Raw genomic sequence first — 23,985 nt, 5'->3', positions numbered from 1 at the left:
GCGTCGGGAGCAGCGCTGGGCTCTCCAAATCACGGACAAACAGGATCCCACATTCTTGATTTTTAGTTCACAAACACTTCTTGTAATAACTAACTACTCCTGACGTTTAATGTCAGGAGTAGTTAGTTATTACAAGAAGTGTTTGTGAACTAAAAATCAAGAGCTAACATGATGTTAGCTCTTTATGCAGTAAAGTTACAGTGGGATACAAATAATATCAGGCTGATCCTGCCGTAATTTGTTCCCCCGGTTCAAATCACGGACAAACAGTATCCCACAGCTGTTTATGTTTTTGAACCCATTTTGCACAGAGAGGCATTTTTTGAAAAATGTATTGACAGCAATGTTGAATATTATTACACAGGAAAAAAAAAAACAACTACACGTAAAATAATCACACCATGACGCCTCTGCCTTTCTAAATGGAGGGACAGTAACTGCGTGTGTATATGTAAGCGTGTAAAACCTGAAGATAGTCAGATTAACAGTAACAGTATTTTGTCTCTATCTGCCATTCTGCAATCCATCTCATGTAAACAATAACGTGGCGCACAGCGTGACGTGAAAAGAGGCACATACCTTTGACGTTGCGTGACGAACTCTGTAATCCTCGTCCACACGTAAACGCAAAAAAGGAGTTTTAAATAATCTCCGTTTTCGGTGAATCGCAACGCCGTTTACGTGTTGACGAAAAGCCCAAACGCATAGAAACAGCTGAGTTTTCAAAAATACCCGTGTAGGTGTGGACGCAGCATAAAAGAGTTAGTAGTATATTTTATTACTACCTGTAATTTATACTTGTATTTGCTTAATTGTTTACTAAATGTTTGAGGTGTGAAATAAACCGCAATGGAGTTTGTAAACAAAATATGGGTGTGTGTGTTTGGAGGATGTGTTTGTGCGTGGTGGGGGGGCGCGAACATTTTTCTTGTAAAAAAGGGGGGCCTGGCAAAAAAAAAGTTTGGGAACCACTGGATTAACCGATCTGTGTCTGACAGCAACATATATTTGGATGTTTGAACTATTTCAGCTTTTACTTTGAAAATACCAGCAGGAAATAAGCAAATTCTTTATGCAATTGTTGTTACAAAAAAAGAAAAGAAAAAAACAACAGGCAGAACGACAACTGAGCTGAGCGCATGAGACAGTCAGCAAAAACACACCCAAGCAAACTTTATTTAAACCGACCCAGGTAACAGCGGTGCAGGAGGAGAGGAGGCTCGGGACATTCAGTTCTTTCCCAGAGAGGGAGGAAACCCCTCAGGATCACTTCCCAAACACACACTGGGAATATTTCTCTAAACTTCTGAGAAATTTTATTTAAACCAGCATGGCTGCTGCGCTGTTCAGAGCTGCAACAGGACTGAGTGTCAGAGTAGGTATACTTTATTTTTACATTTATTTCTGTAGCTGATAAAACGAGTTTGTGTCTGCAGCTTCTCATTACTTTACAGCTGATTAACAGCCTGGCATGCACACACACACACACACACACACACACAAACTGATAACAAGTTTTAGTTTTATTCCCTGAGAAACTCTGTGCTCTAATAAAGATGGCAGTGGCGCTCAGTCACAGAGTCTAAGCATGGTTTTATACTAAATAACTGCAAGTATTTAGACTAATTTAGACTAATCATTTTACAAAAGCTAACCAGTCAAACTGGATCATGATTATTGTTTCATTAAGCTGGAGATCATTTTATGCAAGTAGTATAATATCTGCATATTAAATAACTCAGGCTTTAAAGCTGCTAAATGTTTGTAATGTGTAATAAAAAGCAGGCGCAGACATTTGCAACATATTTATATCTGTACTTAGTTGTATATGCAATTAGACTTTTTACCACTCTTGTTTTTGTGATTTTGTTTGAATACTGTTTATTATTTGCACAACTGTAGCCAATGCAATGAAATCTCGTTATTACGTGCACTGTAAGGTGGAAAATTGAATTTAATTAAAGTTCGTCTGTCTACTTTTTGTAAAATAAACTGTTACCCCCAGGGGGCAGTGTTTTACCAGTGGGCGTGTAAAATGTTCTCAGACCTGTGCTACTATTCAGGTTCTTTTTTTTTTTTTAGGCCTATCTCTTTTTTGTGTTTGTCTTTTCCAAGGCCATCCTGGAAATGAGAGTGCGACGTAATTCCAAGTCAGTCCATCAAATACCTCTGACCTGACCATCTGATATTTAAATGAAAAAATCCAAGGGAATGATACACTTCTTAATATAAAATCTGCACAACTTTATATTCCTGCTGTCATTTGGTTTCTTTAACAAAAAGAAAAAAAAAATAAATCTCAAAGGATGAAGGCAGAGCACAAATCCTCTTTGGGCTTATGTCAGGAAGGGCACCCGACACAAAACTGCCAAATCAAACAATTGGTGACCGCTTGTAGCAAAAAGGCATCTTCAAAGGATGAAGATGGGCTGTTTTAGATGTTAATGCTACTCTCAAACTTTTTGAGAGATGTTTTTTAAATTATTATTATGTAAAATGCTTCTTAAGCTTTTTAAGGTTTTTCAAAATATTGAGGCTAAATATCGGGTAATATGGCTATTAATCCGCTATTAATCCCAAATCAGATGAATGGGGGAAAACACTTCCGTTTAACTTTATTGTAATAAATCCAAATTAACTTTTTTGGTTTTTGGGGGTGTTTTTGTAGAAAGAGTGAGATTCTGTTAGTATTATATCAAAAATTTGTGATGGTGTTTTTCTCTTATTTTTAAATGTGAATTTGTAAAATATTAATATTTATGGATGACAGGCAAAGATTGTTTCAGAAGCAGAGCGAGATAAGATTCAGTTTATGCAATATAAGCATTTTCTCTTGTGTACTGAGTACTATTACAACACATAACGCCCATTGTAAGAATAAAATACTCTAGTCCAGGGCTTAGTCCCACCTCACATGCCCCTTTTTAGGCACGGTCTTGGAAACCATTCACAGCAGATGGATGCCCCTCCCTTCTGCTGGGGGCTTCTTCCTGCTAAAAGGCAGTTTTTCCTTCCCACTGTTGCCAAAGCATCTGCTTATAGGGGGTCATATGAATGATGGGGTTTTCTCTATTTTCTTTGTATAATTTTAAGGTCTTATAAATACATAAAATTGAATTGAAAGTAAATTATTTAAAAAAATGAAACAGAGTTTTACAATGAAATGAGGATTTATGATTTATGTGTGGTTGTGTATGTTTGCATGTTCAGCGGATCCACGGGGAGCTGTGTAGAGTGAGGTGGGCGCCACAGGCTGCTCGGTTCAGCTCCAAACCATCAGACAGAGACCCGCCACGCAGAACACACATCAGTAAGAAAACACACGTCCTCTCCTTTTGTCTTCTTTTGGCAGTCTAGACAGAGGCTGGAAACAAGGTCACAGAGAGAGACAGACAAAGAAAAGTACTGTATGCAGCAAAGGTCGCAGCAGACGAAGAGTATAGTAGTTGATTTTGGGGGTTATTCCACTTCCTGTTGTGCAGAAATTGCCTGCACCTAAAGATAGTCCTCAGTGAATAGGAATGAGTGCAATGGCTTAAAAAAATTATATCTGTTTCCAGTCAAAAGTCCCACATTTCATGCAAAAATCCCTCTAAACAAAAGTAAAACAGCTTTCATGTACTCCAGTCTTCCAGTCTCTTTTAGCTTCACTGACAGGGAAGACGATTTTGCCCATAAAATGTGAGCATTCTGCTAATGCGTGCTGAGTGGCCTGTTAAGAATGCATGACAGGGCACATTCTTTTGATGGTGTTCATCTGCAAAAAAATAACTACACATTAAAGGTTTAATTAAACCACAACAGAAACGTGCATGTGTATAAGAAGCAGCTGGTTATGGTAGGCGAAGGTTACTTCTAATAATCAAAATGGTGCTGTGGTCTGATGTCCATAATACTAACAAGAAGTACTGCTCTATCTGCTACTCTAGAAACTTGTTAAAAATCTAATAACGTAACTGTATCTGTTATCTCAGTTCCTGCTTTGACAAAATATGAAGATGATTATTTACCCCACGGAATACAAACTGCTCACAGTCTTCTCTCTGCTGACAGAGAAAGCCAAGGCCCAGCCTGCAGAAGAAGTTGATAAAGTTCTGGACAAACTCTTCTCTGAAAGGAGGCCGGGGACAGCGCCCCCTGCTGTTGGTGAAGGTCAGTACATTCAGGATGTGCTTAGTCAGAGTAAGAGTTTGTAGACACGACTTAGAGGTGTAATAGTGGTGTAATTAATTTATTGTAAATATATGAGTAAAATGTTTCTACAAACAGTTTTTTTGTACTGCTGCCTGGTTAGGAAACCAAAATGTATCCATTAAAAACAGAATTGGGAGTTTTAGGAGGGCTAATGGAACAGTGCAATTTCACTGCTCTCTAGTCATCATCTTAAGATTTAGAAAAGTCTGATTCAAAAAGCTGAAGTGGGTATTAGTGAAACCAGCTGATGTATTCAGATCTGTGTTACGCTCTGTTTATCATGGCAGGAGAGCTAATATATAGCGTAGCGGATGCTAACAGTAAAGGGTCTAAATTTTGGCAGTAATGACTGCATGCAAAAACAAAAACCTTTCTTCTTTCTTATATGTTTACAAAACTTTTGACTGCATGCATTAAACTGTCAGAGTAGTATATGGAGTATGATAAAGGTAGTGACAAATTCCTGCCTGCTTGCTATTGAATCACTTAAAAGAAATCCATTATTTCTACACACTAATTAACAAAAACCCAGGAAAGGTGAGAAGGTTTCATTCTGGTGAAAGACCGTTTTTCTTGCAGAGCTTTCCAAAGATGCCGCCATGATAAATACCAGGTCAGCCCAGGATCCACACAAAGCAGCTAACAGAGACTCTTTGGAGAAAGAAGAGGAGAAAGCCAGCAAAGCAGAAGCCTTGATACTTGAGTCAACTTTAGCAGAAGTGAAGGCTGATGTGGGGAGTCTTGAAACTGAAGCTCTGCAAGAAACTTGTGACTCGCTCAAGAAGGGAGAGGAGCTACCAAAAGAGTTGGAAGTGAAGATGCCAATAGAAGATGTTTCTCTTTCTGAAGGTGCAACAGAGGTGGACAATTTAACACTAGATTCCATCCCTGAAGCTACGGATGCACTGGAAGCTCAAACATCAGCAGTCCCTGAAGCTGTGATTGGATCTGAGCAAGGACCAATACAGTCGTCTGACACTGACCAGGAACTGAGACTAAACGATGGGGTGATCAATCAGAACAAAGAAAAAGGGGCAGCAGAGCCCGAAGGAAATGTTTTGGAGACCATGTCTCTTGAGTCTGTGATCTTGGCTGAAGTTGAGGCGTCGTTGGGAACTCTGGAAAACAAATCTCTGAGTGAAACCTCAACTTATCTGGAGAAAGAAGCTGCAGTTCTTGCTGTAGAGAAGAAGATGGAGGTAGAGGAGGAAACCACTACAAAAGAGATGACTGAGGCTACAAACGTTGACCCTGTGTCTCTGCCTGGAGTTGATTCTCTGCCTGAAGATCTGCAGACTGATGTGCTGATGGAGAAGCTGCTCTTTACTGTTCCTGCTAATGTAGAGGGTGCACGAGAGAGCCAGATTATTGAGGAGGCTGTAACAGCAGACAGTCAGGATGGTAAGTTAAACTCCTGTGAGCGGTGAAGCGATGGTAGAAGAAACAGCTTCTTAAAGGCAAACTGATATTTGGTACGTTAGTTGGTTTTCTTATCAAGAGCTACGTAGATCCAGGAGAGTCAGATTAGTTTAACTGAAATCCAGTTTGAACACACACAGCACTCCACCACAAGTTATTTCTATGTCATATTTAAATATAAAATGAATGTGTTTTTGCAGATACTATAGGCCACTTTGTAGAAATGGAGTGAAGGAAAAACATCAAGTAGAAAATTGCCCACCAGATAACTCCACATAAAAGTGGATGATTAATTTAAAATTTTAAAGAACATCAAGTTTTTACCTCTTTAAAATGAACCACAGTTTGTTTAGGGTTTTTTTAAAATTCTTTTTTAGCAACAATATATAAATTTCCTGAACTGGAATCTCACAATGGAAAAAAAGGATGCAGCACACATGACCCTTTTCCACCAATCCGGTGCCAGTTCCTGTTCTAGAAGTGTTTGCATGTAGTCAGTAAAATTAAAAAAACAATCCTAAAATGTACAGAAAGATAGCAGAGGTAGCTGCTGCTATAAATTGAAAAACTTACTAGTGCTGTCAGTGTTGATCTCGTTAAAATGACATAATGTTAACGCCATAACTTAACGCTAACATGTTAACGAGCCTACAGCTCTGATGCATTGACGCCGTGCAGCCCCACGCATGGAGCGATCTGTATTAACTCTCTAACAGAGATTTGCCACTTTAATGCGGTTATGGCATTAACGTAATTTGAACAAGATTAACGCTGACAGCACTACTTCTTACAGGTTAAAGTTTCAGAGCTTGGGTTTGATTTTAGCCATGGATCTAATGTGGAGAAACTAAAAATAAATAAAATGGGACCCCAAATCAATCTGTGTAGTACACCACAAATGTGTGAAGATGAATAACACTAGGTAACATTTCCAAACGTTCAACTTAAGTCATATATTCCTTTAAAATAAGTAAAACTTAAACTGTAAATTGTCATTTATTACATAAAGTGGTTACCTCTGGTGACAGAGTAGGCTCTTTTTAGAGGTTAATAATGAAATCAATGAAATTAAATGTACTTGATGCCAACCCACCTTACAAGATGACATTATCTCCACCATTATTTTCTATTTAAGTGAAGCCTCACACTCAGTTAACAAACCAATTAAAATGTAGCTGGTTTTCAGAAGACTCGAGTGGGAGAAGAGGGTTGCATTGACAATCCAACACAATGGGCAGCACATTGAACACATTTTATAAGTGGTCAGAAACTTGTAAATAACTCATGACAGAATAAAGTTACGTTGAAACCAAGCACACCATTGTTTTTCTTGTGACATTACCAATAAGTTTGATGTGTCACATGGCCCTCTTCCTATTGAAAAAACAAAAGTTGTATCCAAGATGGCCGACTTCTAAATGGCCACCATGGTCACCACCCATCTTGAGGAGTTTGCCCCCTCACATATACTAATGTGCCACAAACAGGACTTTAATATCACCAACCATTCCCATGTTATTACGGTGTATCCATATAAATGGCCCACCCTGTAGTGTTATGAAGCTTAAGGGCACAGTTGGTGCTTATACTGCTGTATATATGATGAAGACTAAGGTTTGTATACAAATACCATATAATTCATTCATAATACTCCTGTATTGGGGCTGATGGATGTTGTGGGGTTAAACGTAGTTGAAAACACTGAAATATAAACTCTGTGATGAAGACCTTAATTCAAACTTTGATAAAAGCAGATAAAAGGCAGAAAGAGTTTTCAGTTTTTCTATAAATTCCAAGGAATGTGTCAATTAAAGCTCTGGACCCACATACTTTACACTGTCCTGTTTCTTCAGTTGTAACAGCTTCTGTTGATAACGTGGCTGCAGAGTCAGATGATCATCCAGCTCCTCCTCTTCCTCTGAAAGAGGAGCTGCTGGTACAAGAAGAGGAAGGAGCCACAGGAGATAAAGAAGATACAGGGACACACACAGGTAAAGAGCACACATAGTCACAGGTTGTATATAGACACAGTTTCAGCAGTCATGTTGCCGTTCTATGCCTCGCTGCTTTCTATACAGACTTTTCCCACATTTGGTTGTATGGAAAATTGGTGACACAAAAATTTGGTGCCCACCTTTTTAAAACCTCTTTATATAAATTATCAGAGTTTCAGCAACATTTATATACTGATACACTCTGTCTGTTTTTAGCAGACATATACACCTATAAGGTGGTTTTTCTACATTAAAGTACATTTTATGTCCTAATGGTATCTGTGTTTTTTGTTGTCTCACTTTGATCATGCTGTATTTCCCAATGCCCAGTGGCAGCTAGAGGTCAGAAAATGTTGTTTTAATGTGTGTTTTTCAGATTTGGATCCTGTGCAGAGACTCTTCCTGGAGAAGATCAGAGAATACACTAATCTGCACAGGTAGAGAAATAAAGAGCTGCAGTTCAATTTAATATGAAAAACATTTAGAGAGTCTACATTACAGCTAGAATAACCAACACATTAATTATTGTAAATTTCCTCAGAAGCATTATCCACACTACCAGATATAATTATCTATTGAAATCCAATTATCAGAAAATCAACCGTAATTACATTTTCTCTAAGTGTCTGGCAGGTAATATATTGGCCACACTTGGACTGTTTATTCCTACTGTTTGTTCCATGCTACATGTATTCTCATTTAACTTTGAGTATCCTTTTCCTCATAAAAACTGTATGAGCGAAACTCTTTAACTGGAAGCAAACCGTGTAGAGAGACATCAGCTGAGTTTGTCATCTCACTCTTTAAGGTTGAATGCAGGATTCCTGGAGGCGGAGCCAGATTACCAAAAGAACCTGTCAGAGGAGACGGCTAAGCTCCAGAGAGTCTATGGAGGAGGAGACCTCAGCAGCTTCCCTCAGTTCACCTTCACAGGTGAGAGAGATGATGAAGGGAGTGATGGGAAACACTCAGTCACATGGCATTGTAGAGTGGCATGAGAAATCCACCTGGACTGTGTATAAAGAATAATGCCGCTCTGTTCCAACCTTTTCAGGTGGCAAATTGGCCTCATAAAATAGATTCATGAATGGGAAAAAATTGGAGCTCTACTGCATAATTTGGGGATCTGGCTCAAATTTTAAGTGAGGAGAGACCCTGGGACAGACCCAAGACATACTGCATTCATATCCCCCAGAAGATCTGGGGGTGGTGGCTGGGTAGAGGGAGGTCTGAGTGTCTCTACTTAGACTGCTAGATGGATGAACTGCAGGTTGATGTGAACCATCATACAATACAGCGTGTTGTTACAGAAATCTGATTGAGATCCTTAATTCCAAATATCGTATTGGTGGATACCTAATCACAGCAGCAGCTAGAAGTATGATGGGACAGAAACAGAAACATCAGCAGTGTTACCCTCACACCCAAAAAGGGGAGTATTTCAGTTCAGTTTTATTCACATAGTGCCAATTTGCAACAACAGTCACCTCAAAATGTTCTTTATTGTCTGCATTGTAGAGACACTACAATGAGCAAGACATTGGTGACAGTGGAAAGTAAAAACTCCCTTTTAACAGGAAGAAACCTCCCTTTGCATTTTTAAAAGTGTTGATTTATAGTAGGAATACAAAAAGAAAACCTTTTTAAAAAGCTGTTCATTTAAAATGTATAGAAATGCTTAGAATATCTCCCTGTGGAGATGATTCTCTTTTTAATCTTATGATGCTGCTGTTCTGTAGCACTGCTAATGATGGGCAGTAACATGAAATGACTAAAATGTTACAAGATGATTAAAAGAAATTAACACACTTCTGCTGTTTTCTCTCTAGATCCCAAATTGGACCAGGAGTCCAAATGATCCATGAATGGAGCCTCCAACTCTCTACACTCTTCCTCAACCTCTCCCCCTCCATTAACTCCTCAATTCATCTTTATTCCATGAAAGAAAAAAGAGGAAGCATGTGCATTGAAATCTAACTGTGGTTCTCTGGCTAAAATGTGGGAAACATGTGTTACTTGTGGCTGTTTGTTTTCTGTGTGATGTCCAATACTGAAATTTATTAGATTAAAACACGAAAAAGGCATTTTTTGGATGTTCAGCAGCATTGGAGTATGTGTGTGTGTGTGTGTGTGTGTGTGTGAGTGAGAGAGAGAGAGAGAGAGAGAGAGAGAGAAAGAGAGAGATGCAATTAAAGTATCACACACAATGCCTCATTGAACAGCAGATGGAGCTGTCAGCCACATCGCTCTCATTTGGCCCAATTTATCTTCCATATACCTCTCTGTTTCTGCACCTTACACCCTTACATTTCTCTGTCTTCTCTGCATATGTGAGCTATCTTTTTCTGTGTTGCCTCTCTCAGTTTTGGCATGTGGTGACAGAAGCAGCACTTGTCACTTCAAACCCCCAGCCCCCACCCACCGTCCCTCAGTCACGACTCTGTCTCACTAGAGATGGTGTGAGTCATAAAACACCAAAAAAGGAACACAGCACCAAACTACATTCTAGTTCTTGCTCTTGCTTTGGCCATTTACGTGTTAGTCATTTATTTTACACTGCATCTGAATAACAAGTTAATGTAAAATGTTATCTATCATAATTCGGCTGTATACAGAATAGAATTAAATAGAAATAAATAGAAGAAATAAGAGCTCATTCATTCAACTCCAGCTGTGCTGATGGGGATGCGCTTGTGGTGGTGACGTCAGTCGTTAGGCGGTCACACAGAATGCCTGTGTAGAAATACGGCGAGCGCGCGTGCGTGTATGCGTGTAAATTTTGTCCTTGCTGCGCGTGACCGTTCGGTTGCCTGGGTCAACACATGAAGGACTTTAATGTCAACACTGCAAAAAGTACACACAGCGGTTACCGTAAATAAAACGGTTCCCGCTGTTTGTGTGTGCGCGCGCGTGTGTATCATTGGCGTATCCGCGCGACACCCCCCTCTCCCCCCTTCCCAACGTCACCGCTCTCCATCACTAGCTAAGGGCTCTGGTTACAACCAGCGCTCACACAGACGTACGCGCGCGCACAGCCGCTAGCCAGCAGGCTAACTACAGTTTCCTCTTTCCCTACCGGCGGCGCGGTCGTTGCGTTCAAACTGTGTTTTCCCGGTGTTGTTATGTGAAGACGTGACTCTCGTCGAATAACGGAGAATATTTATCTGCATCTCTTCCTCGGCTGACCGGGAGCCGCCATGGAATGCCGCGTCCTGTCCATACAGAGCCATGTAGTCCGGGGATATGTGGGCAACAAGAGCGCCTCTTTCCCGTTACAGGTAAATACAATTTGCATGCACCCGTTGTCGGACAACGAGCGACCAGACGCACGTTATCGGACACGACCCTGTCTGACGTGTTTCACTGCCCTTTGCCAACAAAATCCGACTGCGGCACTCTTATCAGCGCCAAACAGGAACGTGTAAATGGCTAATTAGATGGTGGAAAGTTAGTACAGTCTTGGATGCGTTTATTTATGGCTCCGGTTAGTTTTAATTTCCCAGCTGTGAGATTGAAAAACGGACATAATCGACAGCGATGCTAGATGTGCAACGAGAAGCTAAAAATAACTGTGTAGTAGCCCAGATATTGAGGGGCAGCCGCGACGACAGGTGTCGTGCATAATAGCGTTTCCCCCCACAAACCTGTGCATCCTTATCAGAGATGGCAATGTTAATCAGCTGAGGTGTTTTTTTCTACCAGCGTCTTCGTTATTTGCACACTTAGGCACCAAATGAAGAGGAAAGTCGTTATCTGCTAGAAAAATTGCGGCGCGACACCTGTCATTGAGGGTGTCCGATAATGGAGCAAGGTGTTCTTCATCATAATCCGTGGAGAGAAAACACGAGGCTGTAGAGCAAGCGTGTTTAAGCTGTATAAAAACGTGTAGCCTACCAGTACTTTCTGAATGAATCATCCAACAGTGATTAACAGCCTGAGGATTTGCATACAAAATCAGTGCAGTTATAATATGTCCTATTATTGTCATTTTAAAACAAATATTGCAGGGAAAAATTCCATAAACTACACCCTGCTTCACTACAATTGTAAAATCTTCCCTGTGACCTGGATTGCACCCCCTGTATGATTGTCTTAGGAAAAGCAAGTGTGAAAATTGAACCAGAGTTAAAATGTAGAAATGATTGGGCATGATTTTCAAGCCCTTTATATATTTATATAGCTAAAAGTCATAATCAAAGTCTTAATCTCACTGAAGTAATGCTATAGAAGCTTTATCATCAAAATAAAACTTAAGTAACAGTACTCCTTGTGCAGAATAGCATACGATACATTAGTGCATGTGCCGGGTACCTTTTCTATAATAATACTGCATAATATACCTTTATTTTGAATTCTGGAACATAATATGTAACCAGAGCTTTAATATAAACGGTATGGAGTGTAAATTGTAAAATTTGAAGTAGTAGAAATAGAAAGACCAATAACATCACAGAGCAAACCCCAAATGGTGTGCAAGAACTTGGCGACAATGGGAACAAAGAATTCCCATTTACCAGGAAAATACCTCCAGCAGAAATTGGCTCAGGAACTGGAAACAAACAAAAGTGTTTGTCTCCTGAATCCAAACTGGGAGCTGCTTCCACAGAAGAAGGTCCTGATCGCTCAAGGCTCTGCCTTCCATTCAACTTTTGGAAACTGTAGGAATTGCAAATAAGCCTGCAGTCTGAAGAGAGGCTGATATTGGAGAAATATGGCCTCTATTTCAGATCAAGGCTTTTCAGGGAGAACAACCTGATAAATAATAATTACAATAGGTCAAAGTAGAGGTAACGAATTTCATTAATATGAAGAAGGCAAATGAAAGAAGGCAGTCTTAGCGATTAGCTGCACCACATCTTATCATTGACACAGGGCTCGCAAAATCGCTAGCCCGACGTCCCGGGGCTAGCGATTTTTCCAGTCGGGCTACCAAAATCTACCTCAGCCCTGCCCGTCGGACTATCATAGGAAGGAAAAATATGTGTCAATGCTTTTGCATTCTTTCGAAAATGTAGCTGAGTAATTATGTCATTGGCATCGATGAGCCACTGTCAATATGTGACATATTGAAATCGCGTTTGAATTTGTGCTTGTTTTTTGCTTTCACTTTCACTTTGCGATCGCGCGAACGGTGTGTAGAGAGCGACAGCACTGATCGGTGAGTGACGGTTAATTGCGCACCAATTCCTCTGACATCGTCTTATCACTCATTAGCTTACTATTCAAACGTGACAAGTGAAATCTCCCACAGCAAGCTTAAACATGTGAGAGGTTGATTGCGCAGAGAATCGCTGACCGTTATGTAAGTACGTGTGGAAAAGCAGCAGGATTTATGCCGGTATTTTAGTTCTGCTGAGCCAAATAAGACAGGTCAGGGTGAAGAAGGGGCAGCCAAATAAAAGCCGACCACAAAACGGAAAACTTATGACAAATCAGACTATGAGGCAAAAAGAAAGCTCAGCTTTTTTGGTTTCATGGACAAAAGAATTTATGTGGCTGGAATATGACGAGCTAAATAACATGATGTTCTGTCAGGTGTGTTGTGAGTTTCATTTCATTTGAGTCTACAAGCGCCTTTGTAACTGGGACCAGTAATTTTAAGAAAGACCCCATCAGAACCCATGAGAAATGCAAGAAATGCATTATTGCTCAGTCTGCAATATCTTTCCCAGAACAAACAGCAATTGCAAAAAACATACTAAAAATAAACCAACCACAAGAAGAAGTCCTGAAAAATCTTTCAAAAGCGTACTATGTTGCAAAGAGTGAACTACCATTGTCAAAATTTAGCAGTCTTTGCAAACTTCAAAAAGCAAATGGCCTCGATCTTGGTTCCACTCACCCCTTACCCTTGACTTCAGTGGAAATTTCAGATTCAGGATCTGACACAGACTGATTCATGTTCTACACAGTTCTTGCAAGTTCATAGAAATTTCTGTTCAATTAGAACCAAGTATTTGAGTTGATGACTGTGATTTTTATACAGTTGTTGCGATTTGTATTTTAACAACTTTCTGATTAATTTTTGTTTCCGTTACAATATTATACTTTAATGTATAATATTGTAAAGGAAACAAAACATTAAAAAATTGCTCTCTTTTTTATTCGGGCTACTTAAATTTATTTTGGGCTACCAAAAACTGAAGAGTGCCTGCCCGAAGGGCTACCAGAGATTTTGAAATTTTGCGAGCCTTGTGACAGTAATACTGATAAATGTATTTACATGATTATACAGTGTTATATCAGTGGTACCATGATATGACACAAGACAAGCGCACACATGTCTGAAACTGAGAGCACTGTGTCAGCGATTTAGTAAAAGGGTAATTATAATAACAACAACAAAGCATTAGTGTTGAAAATATGGAAAAAATAGTTCCTGCCTTAGGTGGAAACAACAGACTTGTTTCAGCACATGAGGAAAAAACACTAGAAGTGGGCAATGTATTCTCAAAATTATATCACCTAAAAATTTATGCTATTATTATCTCCTGACAATTGGAGCTGTACTCCAAGTGTCAGGAAGAGCAAAATGGATGTAATTTACTGATGCGGTTACATGGTGTGGCAAAGTAGGGCTTTAGGAAACTGGTTGAAAAGCTTGACCCAAGATACATCATCCCGGGTAGAATATACATTTCATTTTAGTTTTATTAGGGACAAACTATTAATTCAAAATCTCTGTTCACCTGAGTGTGTAACAGGTGAAAGAAAAATGCTTATTGCTGATACATTTAGGTTATTAAATTACAATCAGCTACCTGATGAAGGGCAACAGGACTGGAACCTTGTAGTTTAATAAATCTATTGGGTGGTAAGCAACACCATGTGCGGGAACTGCATTTAATTGTTTTGGTGAAATGTTTTTATGTGACATTACGGTGTAGCTGCTGAAGACTTATGAGGGTGAGGTACTTTTTTATTAAATTAAACAGTTGTGTTATACTTTTACTTAAAAGTTAGAGAGTTTTTATATCAGCAGAAATACTATTATCACAGATTTGCTAAAAATTGTAAGATAATTTCTTCTAAGTTGTACTTAATGGCTATACCTGGTTAGACACCATGATTCCATGATTTTTAGGGCTAACTATGATCGTAATTGATAAGTAGTTTATTAACATACCATACAAAAGAATTGAGCAGAAGTACTACGTTACATCCCACCAGTAGTCCTATCACCATCATTGAATAGGGTTGAGTATTAACAGTACTCTATAATAGGGAGGTAAAAGGAAGCTGGAAGTTGTCTTAACCACAAAGTGTTGCACTAATGATAAAGGCTGTAGATCAACTTCTTTAACAGTGGAAACAACTTTGCTGTGACAGAGTTTTGTCTGATAACAAACCACCTGCTGTTTAATAAATGTAAAATGAAAGTTTAATGCAGCTGTGTCTTGTACTTAAGATGTTTTGAAGAAAAAAAAAAACTAGGCAAATTAATAGCCTGTAACTCAGAAAGTCTTCGTACTGTGAAGGTAATTTTTTTTGTAATGGTCTTTGGATATATGATATATAACATTTGTTAGCTGATCATAACAAATGATCAGCTGGTTCTGAATTGCTCAGGTAGGACTTTTTTTTTCCAGATTCATAAAATGAAAATCATTTCATTACGCATTATAATGTGGCTGCCTCATCACAACATTGGAAAGATGTGATTTTGGTGTCCTAGTAGCATAAAGGTATATATCTTATCTTATTTTGTTAGAGTTGTTTATCTGACTAGGATTTCAAGTATGTGAATTTCTTTCCAACTTTACTTCTTCAGAAGTTAAGAAATGCCATTGTACAATTTCCTTGTCAGTTTCCCTGCTTCTTGTGAACTTGACATTTTTTTTATCTTAAATTTGCCTTTTTTGTACATGTGCCACTTTTTCTTTTTTCCTAAGAAATTTTCCTGTTTTGTTTCACATAAATGCAGCATTTGAATCTAGAGTCTAAAGTTGGCCCTTTATAGTTAATTTGATATGTGAGACCTAGAGACCTAGTGTTCTTGCCATCAACTGACTGTGAAAGTGAAAATCTTTTCCTTTATGATTGCTGATGTTTACATTTATGCCACCTTTATTTACTGTATAGCACATTTAAACCAGGACATAGGATGATGCTGACGGATTGCTTTGAGCCTGTGATTATCTTGATTAGAGTGAGGATGGTTATAATTTTAGTGTGCCAGTAGTGATGCAGTCAGTAGTGGTAGTGAGGCTTTATCGGCCAACAGTACAGTACATCACCCTGAGAGACTGGAGCTTGTTGTAAGAAGGTTCAGGTTTATTTTTAGCTTGCAGTACCCCAGGATGAATTTTGCGGTTATTCCAATGACTTATAGGCTTTGATGTATGTCACCAGAGTCCAGTAGAGACACTCATGTTCAACTACTACGCCTGGTTAAAGCCTGTTTATACAAGGCTAATACTAAAGCAGTCTTAACTAGTGCAATGTAAAGTGTACTGTAAAAAATTGTCATTATGGCTCCTTATAGCTTAGGTGAGTAGGATTACTAACACTTGTCCCTAAGTTTTCAAGACTGATGTCTTGGATTCATGATAAACATCTGAATAGGAAACAAATTTGCTGCGTTGTAGGTTGTTTTTTTTCTTCAGTTTCACCTTAATATTATTTTATAATACAGCGATAATGCAGCCTTAGCTGAGATGCTCAGATATCCCTCTCTTTAGCCACCTCCATCAGCTCATTTGGGGGGAATACCAAGGCATTCCTAGACCAGCTGTGAGATATACTCACTGTGCCCTGAGTCTACCCTGGAGCCTCCTGACAGGACATGCTTGGAACACCTCAGCCCAGGAGGCATCCTAGTCAGATACCTGAACCACCTCACCTGCCTATTTTTGTGATTGGAGCATTACTTTCCCCTTCTGAATTGCCTGAAACCAACTTAAACTCTTTCATGGCCTCACAAAGGTCCTCCCACATGCATGTTTTTGCTTCAGCTCCTGTCAGAGCCACACTCTTGGCTTGCTGGGGCCCGTTCTTCGTACCTCGCTAAGTAAGTTAGCCGGATTTGAATGTTGACGATTTCGCGTGATCTTGGATCGTTCGGTTCTCCGAAGCTCATCTGGGACTTGCTGTCATAGCAACAGATCCGTAAGCGTAAACCTGCTCGGGAGCAGGTTTACTTTATGTAAACAGGATTAGATCGCGGCCACTCAGGTATGTCCGCTGCAGTTATATGAAAGCAAGAGCGATATTTCGCCACTGTTTTACCATAAATAAATATTATCAATGTAACTAAAGATAATGCAGCATTTGATTCTTTTATTGATTTCATACAGATACATACAGGTCATTTCCGAAAAAAAGGGAAATGTACTATTAATCATTCTATTACATGTAGTAGATCATGTCAGATGTAATTCATATTTTAGAGTAGTAATAGTAAATTACTACGTGCAATCAAGATGAGAGACCACGACTATAAAAGCGAAGGTGGATTTGGGAAGTCTGTCGCAGCCATGTCCTGTCCGTTTGTACGCGAGCAAGGAAGGTGCAAGATTGATAAGGAGAGTTTCCAGAATTTAGCGTATATTGCGGGATAGACAGGATCCTTTAGCTCAGCGCGACGGTGTGCTCATAGAGAGATATCGATTCTCCCGTGAGGGTATTATTTACTTTCTTCCTCTCTCTCTCTCTCTCTCTCTCTCTCTCTCTCTCTCTATATATATATATATATATATATATATATATATATATATATATATATACTTACTGTACTGTATATACTTACTCCCGACTTACTGTGCATGCTTCAGTCACCCCTTGCATGGGAACAGGTAAAAGTGATGGAGTGTTATGTCAAACTACACACAAAAAACCCACAATGTCAATAAATGTCACAGTACAAAAAGGGGTGTGACGAGGGGGTGCAGGACCACCACCTGTCTTTATTTGCTCTGCCCTTTTCTTGGTTGCTGTTATAAACAAACAAACAGATTATTTCAGGGTCTCTTGTCATAGACTAAAAGCAATATAAGTGATAAATATTACCATTCTGTAGAATATTCTTATATTTCACTTTTACTTTTTCCCATGTTCTAGTGGGTCCTGTTGTGGCTCTAATGTGAAAGAGGATATGATGTAATATAATATAATATAATGTGGTATAATATAATATCACATGATATAATGTAATATCATGGATCACTTACGAGTTTGATTTGTCAGCAACTTTCTGCCAGCCCTCTCTCCTTGCTTTTGCAGCCTTTGCAGTGTTCCCCTGCGTTTTAATTAAACTCTGAAACTCCTGATATCCCTCAATCAAGAGTTCTTGCTCTGCTGCCGTGAAATACTGAGCGCGCTCCTTCGACATCTTCGCCGACCAATCACAGGGTTGCCGATCAATGTTTCTACTATCGATGCGTAGCCCCTTTTAAGCCACTCGGTGATCTCAGATTACTTCATCCAGCTATACTAATCGTCAACAACAGGTGTGTTCGGAGAACCGGATTAGCGAGCTCAAAGTTAGCGCGATGATTTGATCTTGGATGTGTCATTTGATCTTGGATGTAGTAAGCGAGGTACGAAGAACGGGCCCCTGGTATCTGTCAGCTACCTCTGATATACCTCAGGTTAACCAAGCCCAATACAACTCATTCTTGAGCATGATGGCTCCGTTTATCATCTGGTTTAGGGACTATCACAATAACAGGCACCCACTACTTTGTGGCTCCAGTTCTGTGCAGTTGCCTCGGCAATGGAGGTACAAAATATGGTCTGTTCAGTCTCAATGTCTCTGATATTCGTTGTAATGCTTTTGAAGTTCTGCTGAAGGTGGGAATTGAAGATTTTGTGGACCAGCGCCTCTACCTCTGCTGGATTCTCTCAGTGCACCCGCACAATAGGTTTAGGTTTGGGTGCACCAGGGCTGTCCAGCATCCTCCTCTGCCACTTGATCCAACTCACCAGGTGGTGATCAGTTAACCGCTTAGCATCTCTCTTCACCCCAATGTCTGAGACATATGGTCGCAGATCTGATAAAACAATTACAAAATTGATATTGTTCTGCAATGCACAGTGTCCTGGTGCAATAATTAACACGCTCATGCTTGAACATGGTGTCCATTATGAATACACTGATAAGCTTTGCTAAGAGAGCCAGCATTTGTGTTAGAATAGCAAGAGTCTGCAAGAACATACATTTTCTAGGAGCTGTTCATGGTGCCAGTGTGTATAATGAGTGTGTCTGGATGGTGATTGCGGCAGACAGACTGTGTGAATGAACCACCGCTGATGCTTGTGGACATAAGCTAAAATTAATTAATTAAAAAAAGGGCAGTGTGTTAAATTTAGACTTCAATGGAAAACCCACAGGTCAATGAAGGAGAAAGTCTCACCATGCACAGTAACAACCATGATTCAGCTGGTGTCACAGATCAGAGATAAGATGATGATGATGGTGATGAGGATGATGTCAGTGAGCGTGCCGGGCATCCCTCTCTCTTCTGTTAGGACGGAGAATCTGTGGCATGTCAGCAGCCGGGAGAAGGCAACATGAGAAAGCAGGGCTCTGATTGGCTGCCATAGGATTCCTCCTAATGACGTCAGAAAAGATGGAGACAGGCTGCCTTAAAGTTAAAGCTTCAGCTTTCACATAGAAACAGAATTCAAGGGCACTGGTACCCTCCATAATATCAAATAGCGATTCTTTTAAAAAATTAAAAAATATTGAGTACATATAAATTTTACATCTTGATTTCTTTTCAGTGCCAGAAGTGGAGAGAAATAGTTGTTCTTTCAAAAATAATGTACAGAGTAACTGCACAAGAGAAGAGTGTAGCTGTTAAAGTGGAATAAGTGATCCTTATTATAAAACTTTTAAGTTAAATCAGACTTTAGTGACATGCACCCACAGGTATGGGCATTTCCAAATAGGGGAGAAAAGCTGACTTTTATTTCTCACTCTGTTATATAAATCAAACTGAACTGAACAGTCATTGCAGAAGGATGCTGCCAGCTAAGTCACGATGCAGTAAAATTAGCTGTTGTGTTGCCTCAGATGTGATGAGCCAGAAGTGCAACTCGTTAATTGAACTCGTCTTTCGTCAGCTGTGAAAGGGGCTTCCTCGCAGGGGGAATTTACCAAAAGCTTTTCTCCAAGAAGGCAAAATGTTTGATTTTTTTTAAATCTGTTAAGATCCTCGCCTTGAGTGAAAGCTTTCCCGTCAGCAGCGGTGCAAACAGTCTGTCGGTGACTTGAGGCCCATGAATAGAGCACGGGAAGATGTGACCTAAATAACATATTCTTAAACCCACCCATGTACATCCGCTGTAAATACACGGTTTTGCATCAACAGTCAATTTGGATCCACGCTGAGCCAAAAGAACACGCTGCGATAAATGTCAGTGACAGTTTGTATAGTCACAGCAAAGAAACAGATGTTTCCAAACAGACGGGAGGTGATAGGCTGGAAGCTTAAAATCACTTTTGAATTGACTGAAATTTGAAAACTGAAGCTGAAAGAATTCCTGGATTAAATGGTGAAATGCAACCTCATCACGCCTTTATTGATCACACCCACTATTACTATGAGTAACAACAGTCTTATATCTTGAATGGGATTGAAAGTAGCGTTATGCTCAAAGCTTCCATTTTTTTAGGTACATGCAGTCCAAAATGCTGCAAATGTTCTGTATATTATGTTTGGATAGTGTTTACATTGATATTGAAACGTTAAAATTATGGGGCAATTGTTTATTAATTTTCTAACAATGTATTTCACAAAATAGCAAACAACTTATTGTGAAAGTCACATAAAATAAATGAGTGCTTATCAGAACTGAAGCACAGACTTCTTGGGCAGCATGTACTTTGCAGTAAACCAAAATACTAGTATGATATTTAGATTAAAAATGTACAATAACAAGTCAAACAGCAGCAGTTGTTTGATTATAGAGAAACTGCAGTCTCATTTGCTTTGGTCAGTAATTACAATTTGGATTATTTTAACATTAAAAACTGTTTTTTAAGAGGGGGAAATGGAGTGTTTGGGGTAGGGGAGTCAGGGACATCCAGTAGGAAGTTAGTCCCAGACTGGCAGGTGTTTTCCTCAGTAAAGGCAACTACTGGCTCCAGGTAGAGAGACAGAGAGGGGCACCAGGATGTCCAGGCAATCACTTTGGGAAATCTGCTCAATAGCACACAGGGAGCAATTTTTCATTGCCACATTTAGCCATTTACCTTGCTTTATTTAGGAAATTTGTATTAAATATTTTGGCAAGGCAAAGATCACTTGAGGTTTAAAGTGTAACGTGATCACTGGCAGTCCTGTAAGTTAGGGCAACAACTCTCCTTGAAGGATAATGCAAATATTAATATATCAAAAAGTCATAATTCATTCAGTTCTGTGTGCACAGGAGTGTAATGCATGTTAATCGTGTTTTCTGAATGCTTCACGCTGCTGAAACAAATACAGTGTTCCACCTTTCAGAAAGCCGTACAAGGTCAAAGTTAATATCTACACTGTTCCTGGGTGGGTGGAGGGGCTCTTCTCTGAAAGAGGATTCTTGTATCTCAAAGTCACAGTCAGTTGAAAAGAACAAAGACCTCATTCACTCTGCCAGCTTTAGCTCAATTAAAATAAAGACATTCAGATAACAATTAACTCAGCACGTGGATGAGCCATGTGTGTGGGTGTCTCTCTCTCTCTGTGGTAATTTATAAAAACAAATCTGTTAAGAAACACAGAGAGAGTGAGGACACCACGAGCTATTTCTTGCAGGTCTGTGTGCAGACTTCAGCAGAAGTTACATTTTGAGGATGTCTGTATGTCCATCAAGGTTAAATGAAGTCTAACAGGGTGTTTCTTTTCCCCTCCATTGCAGTTTGACTTTTTCATGTTCAACTTTACATTACTAAAGTATTTTCAGCTCATTGTTTTGCAGCTTTGCTATGTTGATTTAATATCACAAACACAAAACAAAGGCACTGAGGCTATGTAGTTAGCTACAACTGAACCGCCAAAGTAAACCTGAGAAGGACTGTTCTTTAGTGAGCCTTTGCATTAAAAATGACAAATGGGAGCGATTCCGGGAAAGCGTGCACCCAGGACTATCCTCTCTTTGAGGTTGACTTGACACAATGGAGAAGTAACACATTATACATTAAACTCAATCAAACTGTTCACCCAGAAACCAATGTGTCTGCCCTTCTGTTCTTGTTCTGCTTTCATGAAAAAAATTAACTTGGTTAGGTCATCACAGATAATTTCTCCCACTGCTCAAAGGTGAGCAATTACTGCTTTGCAGCAACCAATAAACCCTTACTTGTGGAGAATACTCAGATTAAATATTTTAATATCCAAACCAAACATGGTGATGGAATCATGACAATGTAATGACCATATTTCTAAATCTTTTTATTAATTGTTCTAGTACACTGCCAGTCTGTTACAGGGCTAACACAGACCGACAAACAGCCATTCACACTCACATTCAGACCTATGACCAATTTAGAATCACCAATTAACCTAACCCCACTAAGTATGGGGTAAGGTTAATGGACTCATGGTCCAAAGTGCATATCTTTGGACCATGAGAGAAGCCAGAATACATGCAAACTCTGCACAGAAAGGCCCCAGCTAGATTGTGACCTTCTTGCTGTTAGGCAACAAAGCTAACCACTGGGCATCATCGTGCTGCCTGAGGGTACAACTCTTCCACAATGAAAGCATCAATATTCCAGCAACGTTCCAGTTAAGACATAATGCTCTCAGTCTTTGAAAAGATCAAAGCTTTGTTAGGAACAAGGATATCTCACTAATGTCATAACCTGGTGCCTCACACATCATCACCAGTGAACTCCTTGTGGTACCTGAGACATACCAGCAGCCTGAGACTACAGAATGAAGTCTTTAAAACACAGCCAAGCTGTAAAAGTGTGTTCTCCTGATTTCTTCTGACAACTATTTTCTTTCTGTGTCTTCTGTTTTCAGCTTTTAGGGTTTGAGGTGGACTCAATCAACTCCGTCCAGTTCTCCAACCATACAGGTCAGGCCACTGACTTAGCCTGTATGTCTCTCAGTTTGTGCGTGCCTGCTTTGTGTGGGTGTGTGTGAGTCAGTCAGTTCCCTCTGGTGTCGTGATGAGGTGTTGGCGAGTGTTAACAGAGATGGTTCCCTTCGAGGCAGCGACCATGCCGAGGCTGACGACTCGACAGATAAATGAGTTTCTGTGGAGGTCAGCGGCTGCACGCTCAGACACCAGAACAGCTTGGAAACACAGATGTAGCTGCAGGGAGATGAGCGCCATTCACATTTTATACAAGCTCCATCTCTGTCTCTCTCTCTCATTGGACATGATGCTGCTGATCTGATACCATTTTTATTCTGCCGTTATGAAGAATCATCTAAAGATCCCATTTCATGAAAAATGCATTTTTATACTGTTATGAGATTTTTTTGTTATGAGCCATGAAAATCTGAAGTTGCTTAATTGGCTCTCCAGTAAAACTTGATTTGTTTTTTACATCCTTAAGCTTATTAGCTGTATGTTAAGGGGTTAAATAATTATGAAAGTTTATTGATGACTCTCGAAGTTTAAAATCTAATCAGTATAATTGAAAGAGAAATGTAAAATTCCTACAAAGGCGTACTTGTGACAGCACTAATTTGATTTTGAAGGAACTTGTGTGATTGCAGTGATGATGCATCTTGTTACAGAGATGATGCAGACATCCCCTCTGGGCTGTCTGCATCATCTCTCTGTCACATTTAGCCATAATATTTGGATCTAATTGCCAGACGTGAGTGAATAATCTGCACCGTGTCTCCTTTGTCGCACTGATGTGTGGCCCCACTTCATGGAATCCAAGCTAACTGAACCTGAAGAATGAATCAGCTGGAAAAACAAACATATTTGTCCAGCTGTTGCTTGTTGCTTCATAGTGGAGTCAAGAAATACTCACTGGGTCAGTAGATCATAACAAAGGTTTGATTTTGTTTGTGGGTGGTAAACTAATTTATTTATCTGATTTCACATGACCTAAAAGACAGCTTGACCCCCTCGTGTTATGGTTTAATGCAAGTGATCAGATTCCATACAGTTACTGCTGACTCAGCTGTAAGTTGAAAGTCTGATTGACGAGTTGGATTTCTGTGCTTGTGAACGGGTTTGAAGTCAGCCTCAGATTGTTTTGTACTGAGTTGTTATCAACACAGATAACAGTGAGCTTAAAAACAGTGAAAGTGACCTGTGGTGATGTTGCAGACTGAGGCTAAACATAATTGTAGGAGTTTTTGTAGGATAAGTGTCATGTAGGCGAGCCTGGGGCTCAAATGTAGCAGCAGCAGATGATGGTATTTATATTTGCCTGTTGCAGCCTTTTTCAGTATTTTCAACTACTGCCTAGGCCACGTTTCAT

The 23,985-nt window shown here is 39.6% G+C and overlaps 2 protein-coding genes and 1 long non-coding RNA gene across 3 annotated transcripts in view; 2 read left to right on the top strand and 1 right to left on the bottom strand.

Annotated features, from left to right (window-relative positions):
• Nucleotides 1-1,089: 1,089 nt before the first annotated feature.
• On the top strand, nucleotides 1,090-10,115 carry LOC100693397 (uncharacterized). Its single transcript, XM_003438259.5, has 8 exons — nucleotides 1,090-1,375; nucleotides 3,211-3,310; nucleotides 4,054-4,152; nucleotides 4,774-5,595; nucleotides 7,467-7,604; nucleotides 7,984-8,044; nucleotides 8,416-8,540; nucleotides 9,437-10,115. Exons 1-8 carry the CDS (start codon nucleotides 1,331-1,333, stop codon nucleotides 9,463-9,465), a joined length of 1,419 nt encoding a protein of 472 aa, XP_003438307.2. The 5' UTR covers nucleotides 1,090-1,330; the 3' UTR covers nucleotides 9,466-10,115.
• On the bottom strand, nucleotides 3,165-7,547 carry LOC106097857 (uncharacterized). Its single transcript, XR_001223908.2, has 2 exons — nucleotides 7,444-7,547; nucleotides 3,165-3,364 (listed from the first exon to the last, which is right to left on the bottom strand). It is a non-coding gene; the product is annotated as an uncharacterized LOC106097857 (long non-coding RNA).
• Nucleotides 10,116-10,438: 323 nt separating the features above from the next.
• The window catches only part of pdxkb (pyridoxal (pyridoxine, vitamin B6) kinase b), a 28,364-nt gene continuing 14,817 nt past the window's right edge, over nucleotides 10,439-23,985 (top strand). The window contains exons 1-2 of the mRNA XM_003438260.5: nucleotides 10,439-10,885; nucleotides 22,559-22,613. Coding sequence (XP_003438308.1) covers nucleotides 10,805-10,885; nucleotides 22,559-22,613 — 136 coding nt within the window. The 5' untranslated portion in view covers nucleotides 10,439-10,804. The remainder of the gene's footprint in view (nucleotides 10,886-22,558; nucleotides 22,614-23,985) is intronic.

Source organism: Oreochromis niloticus, linkage group LG13 (assembly GCF_001858045.2).
Source record: "Oreochromis niloticus isolate F11D_XX linkage group LG13, O_niloticus_UMD_NMBU, whole genome shotgun sequence".
NCBI classification, from domain to species: domain Eukaryota; kingdom Metazoa; phylum Chordata; class Actinopteri; order Cichliformes; family Cichlidae; genus Oreochromis; species Oreochromis niloticus.
The sequence above is the reverse complement of the archived record's forward strand: the minus strand, read 5'-3'. Positions and strand labels throughout refer to the sequence as shown.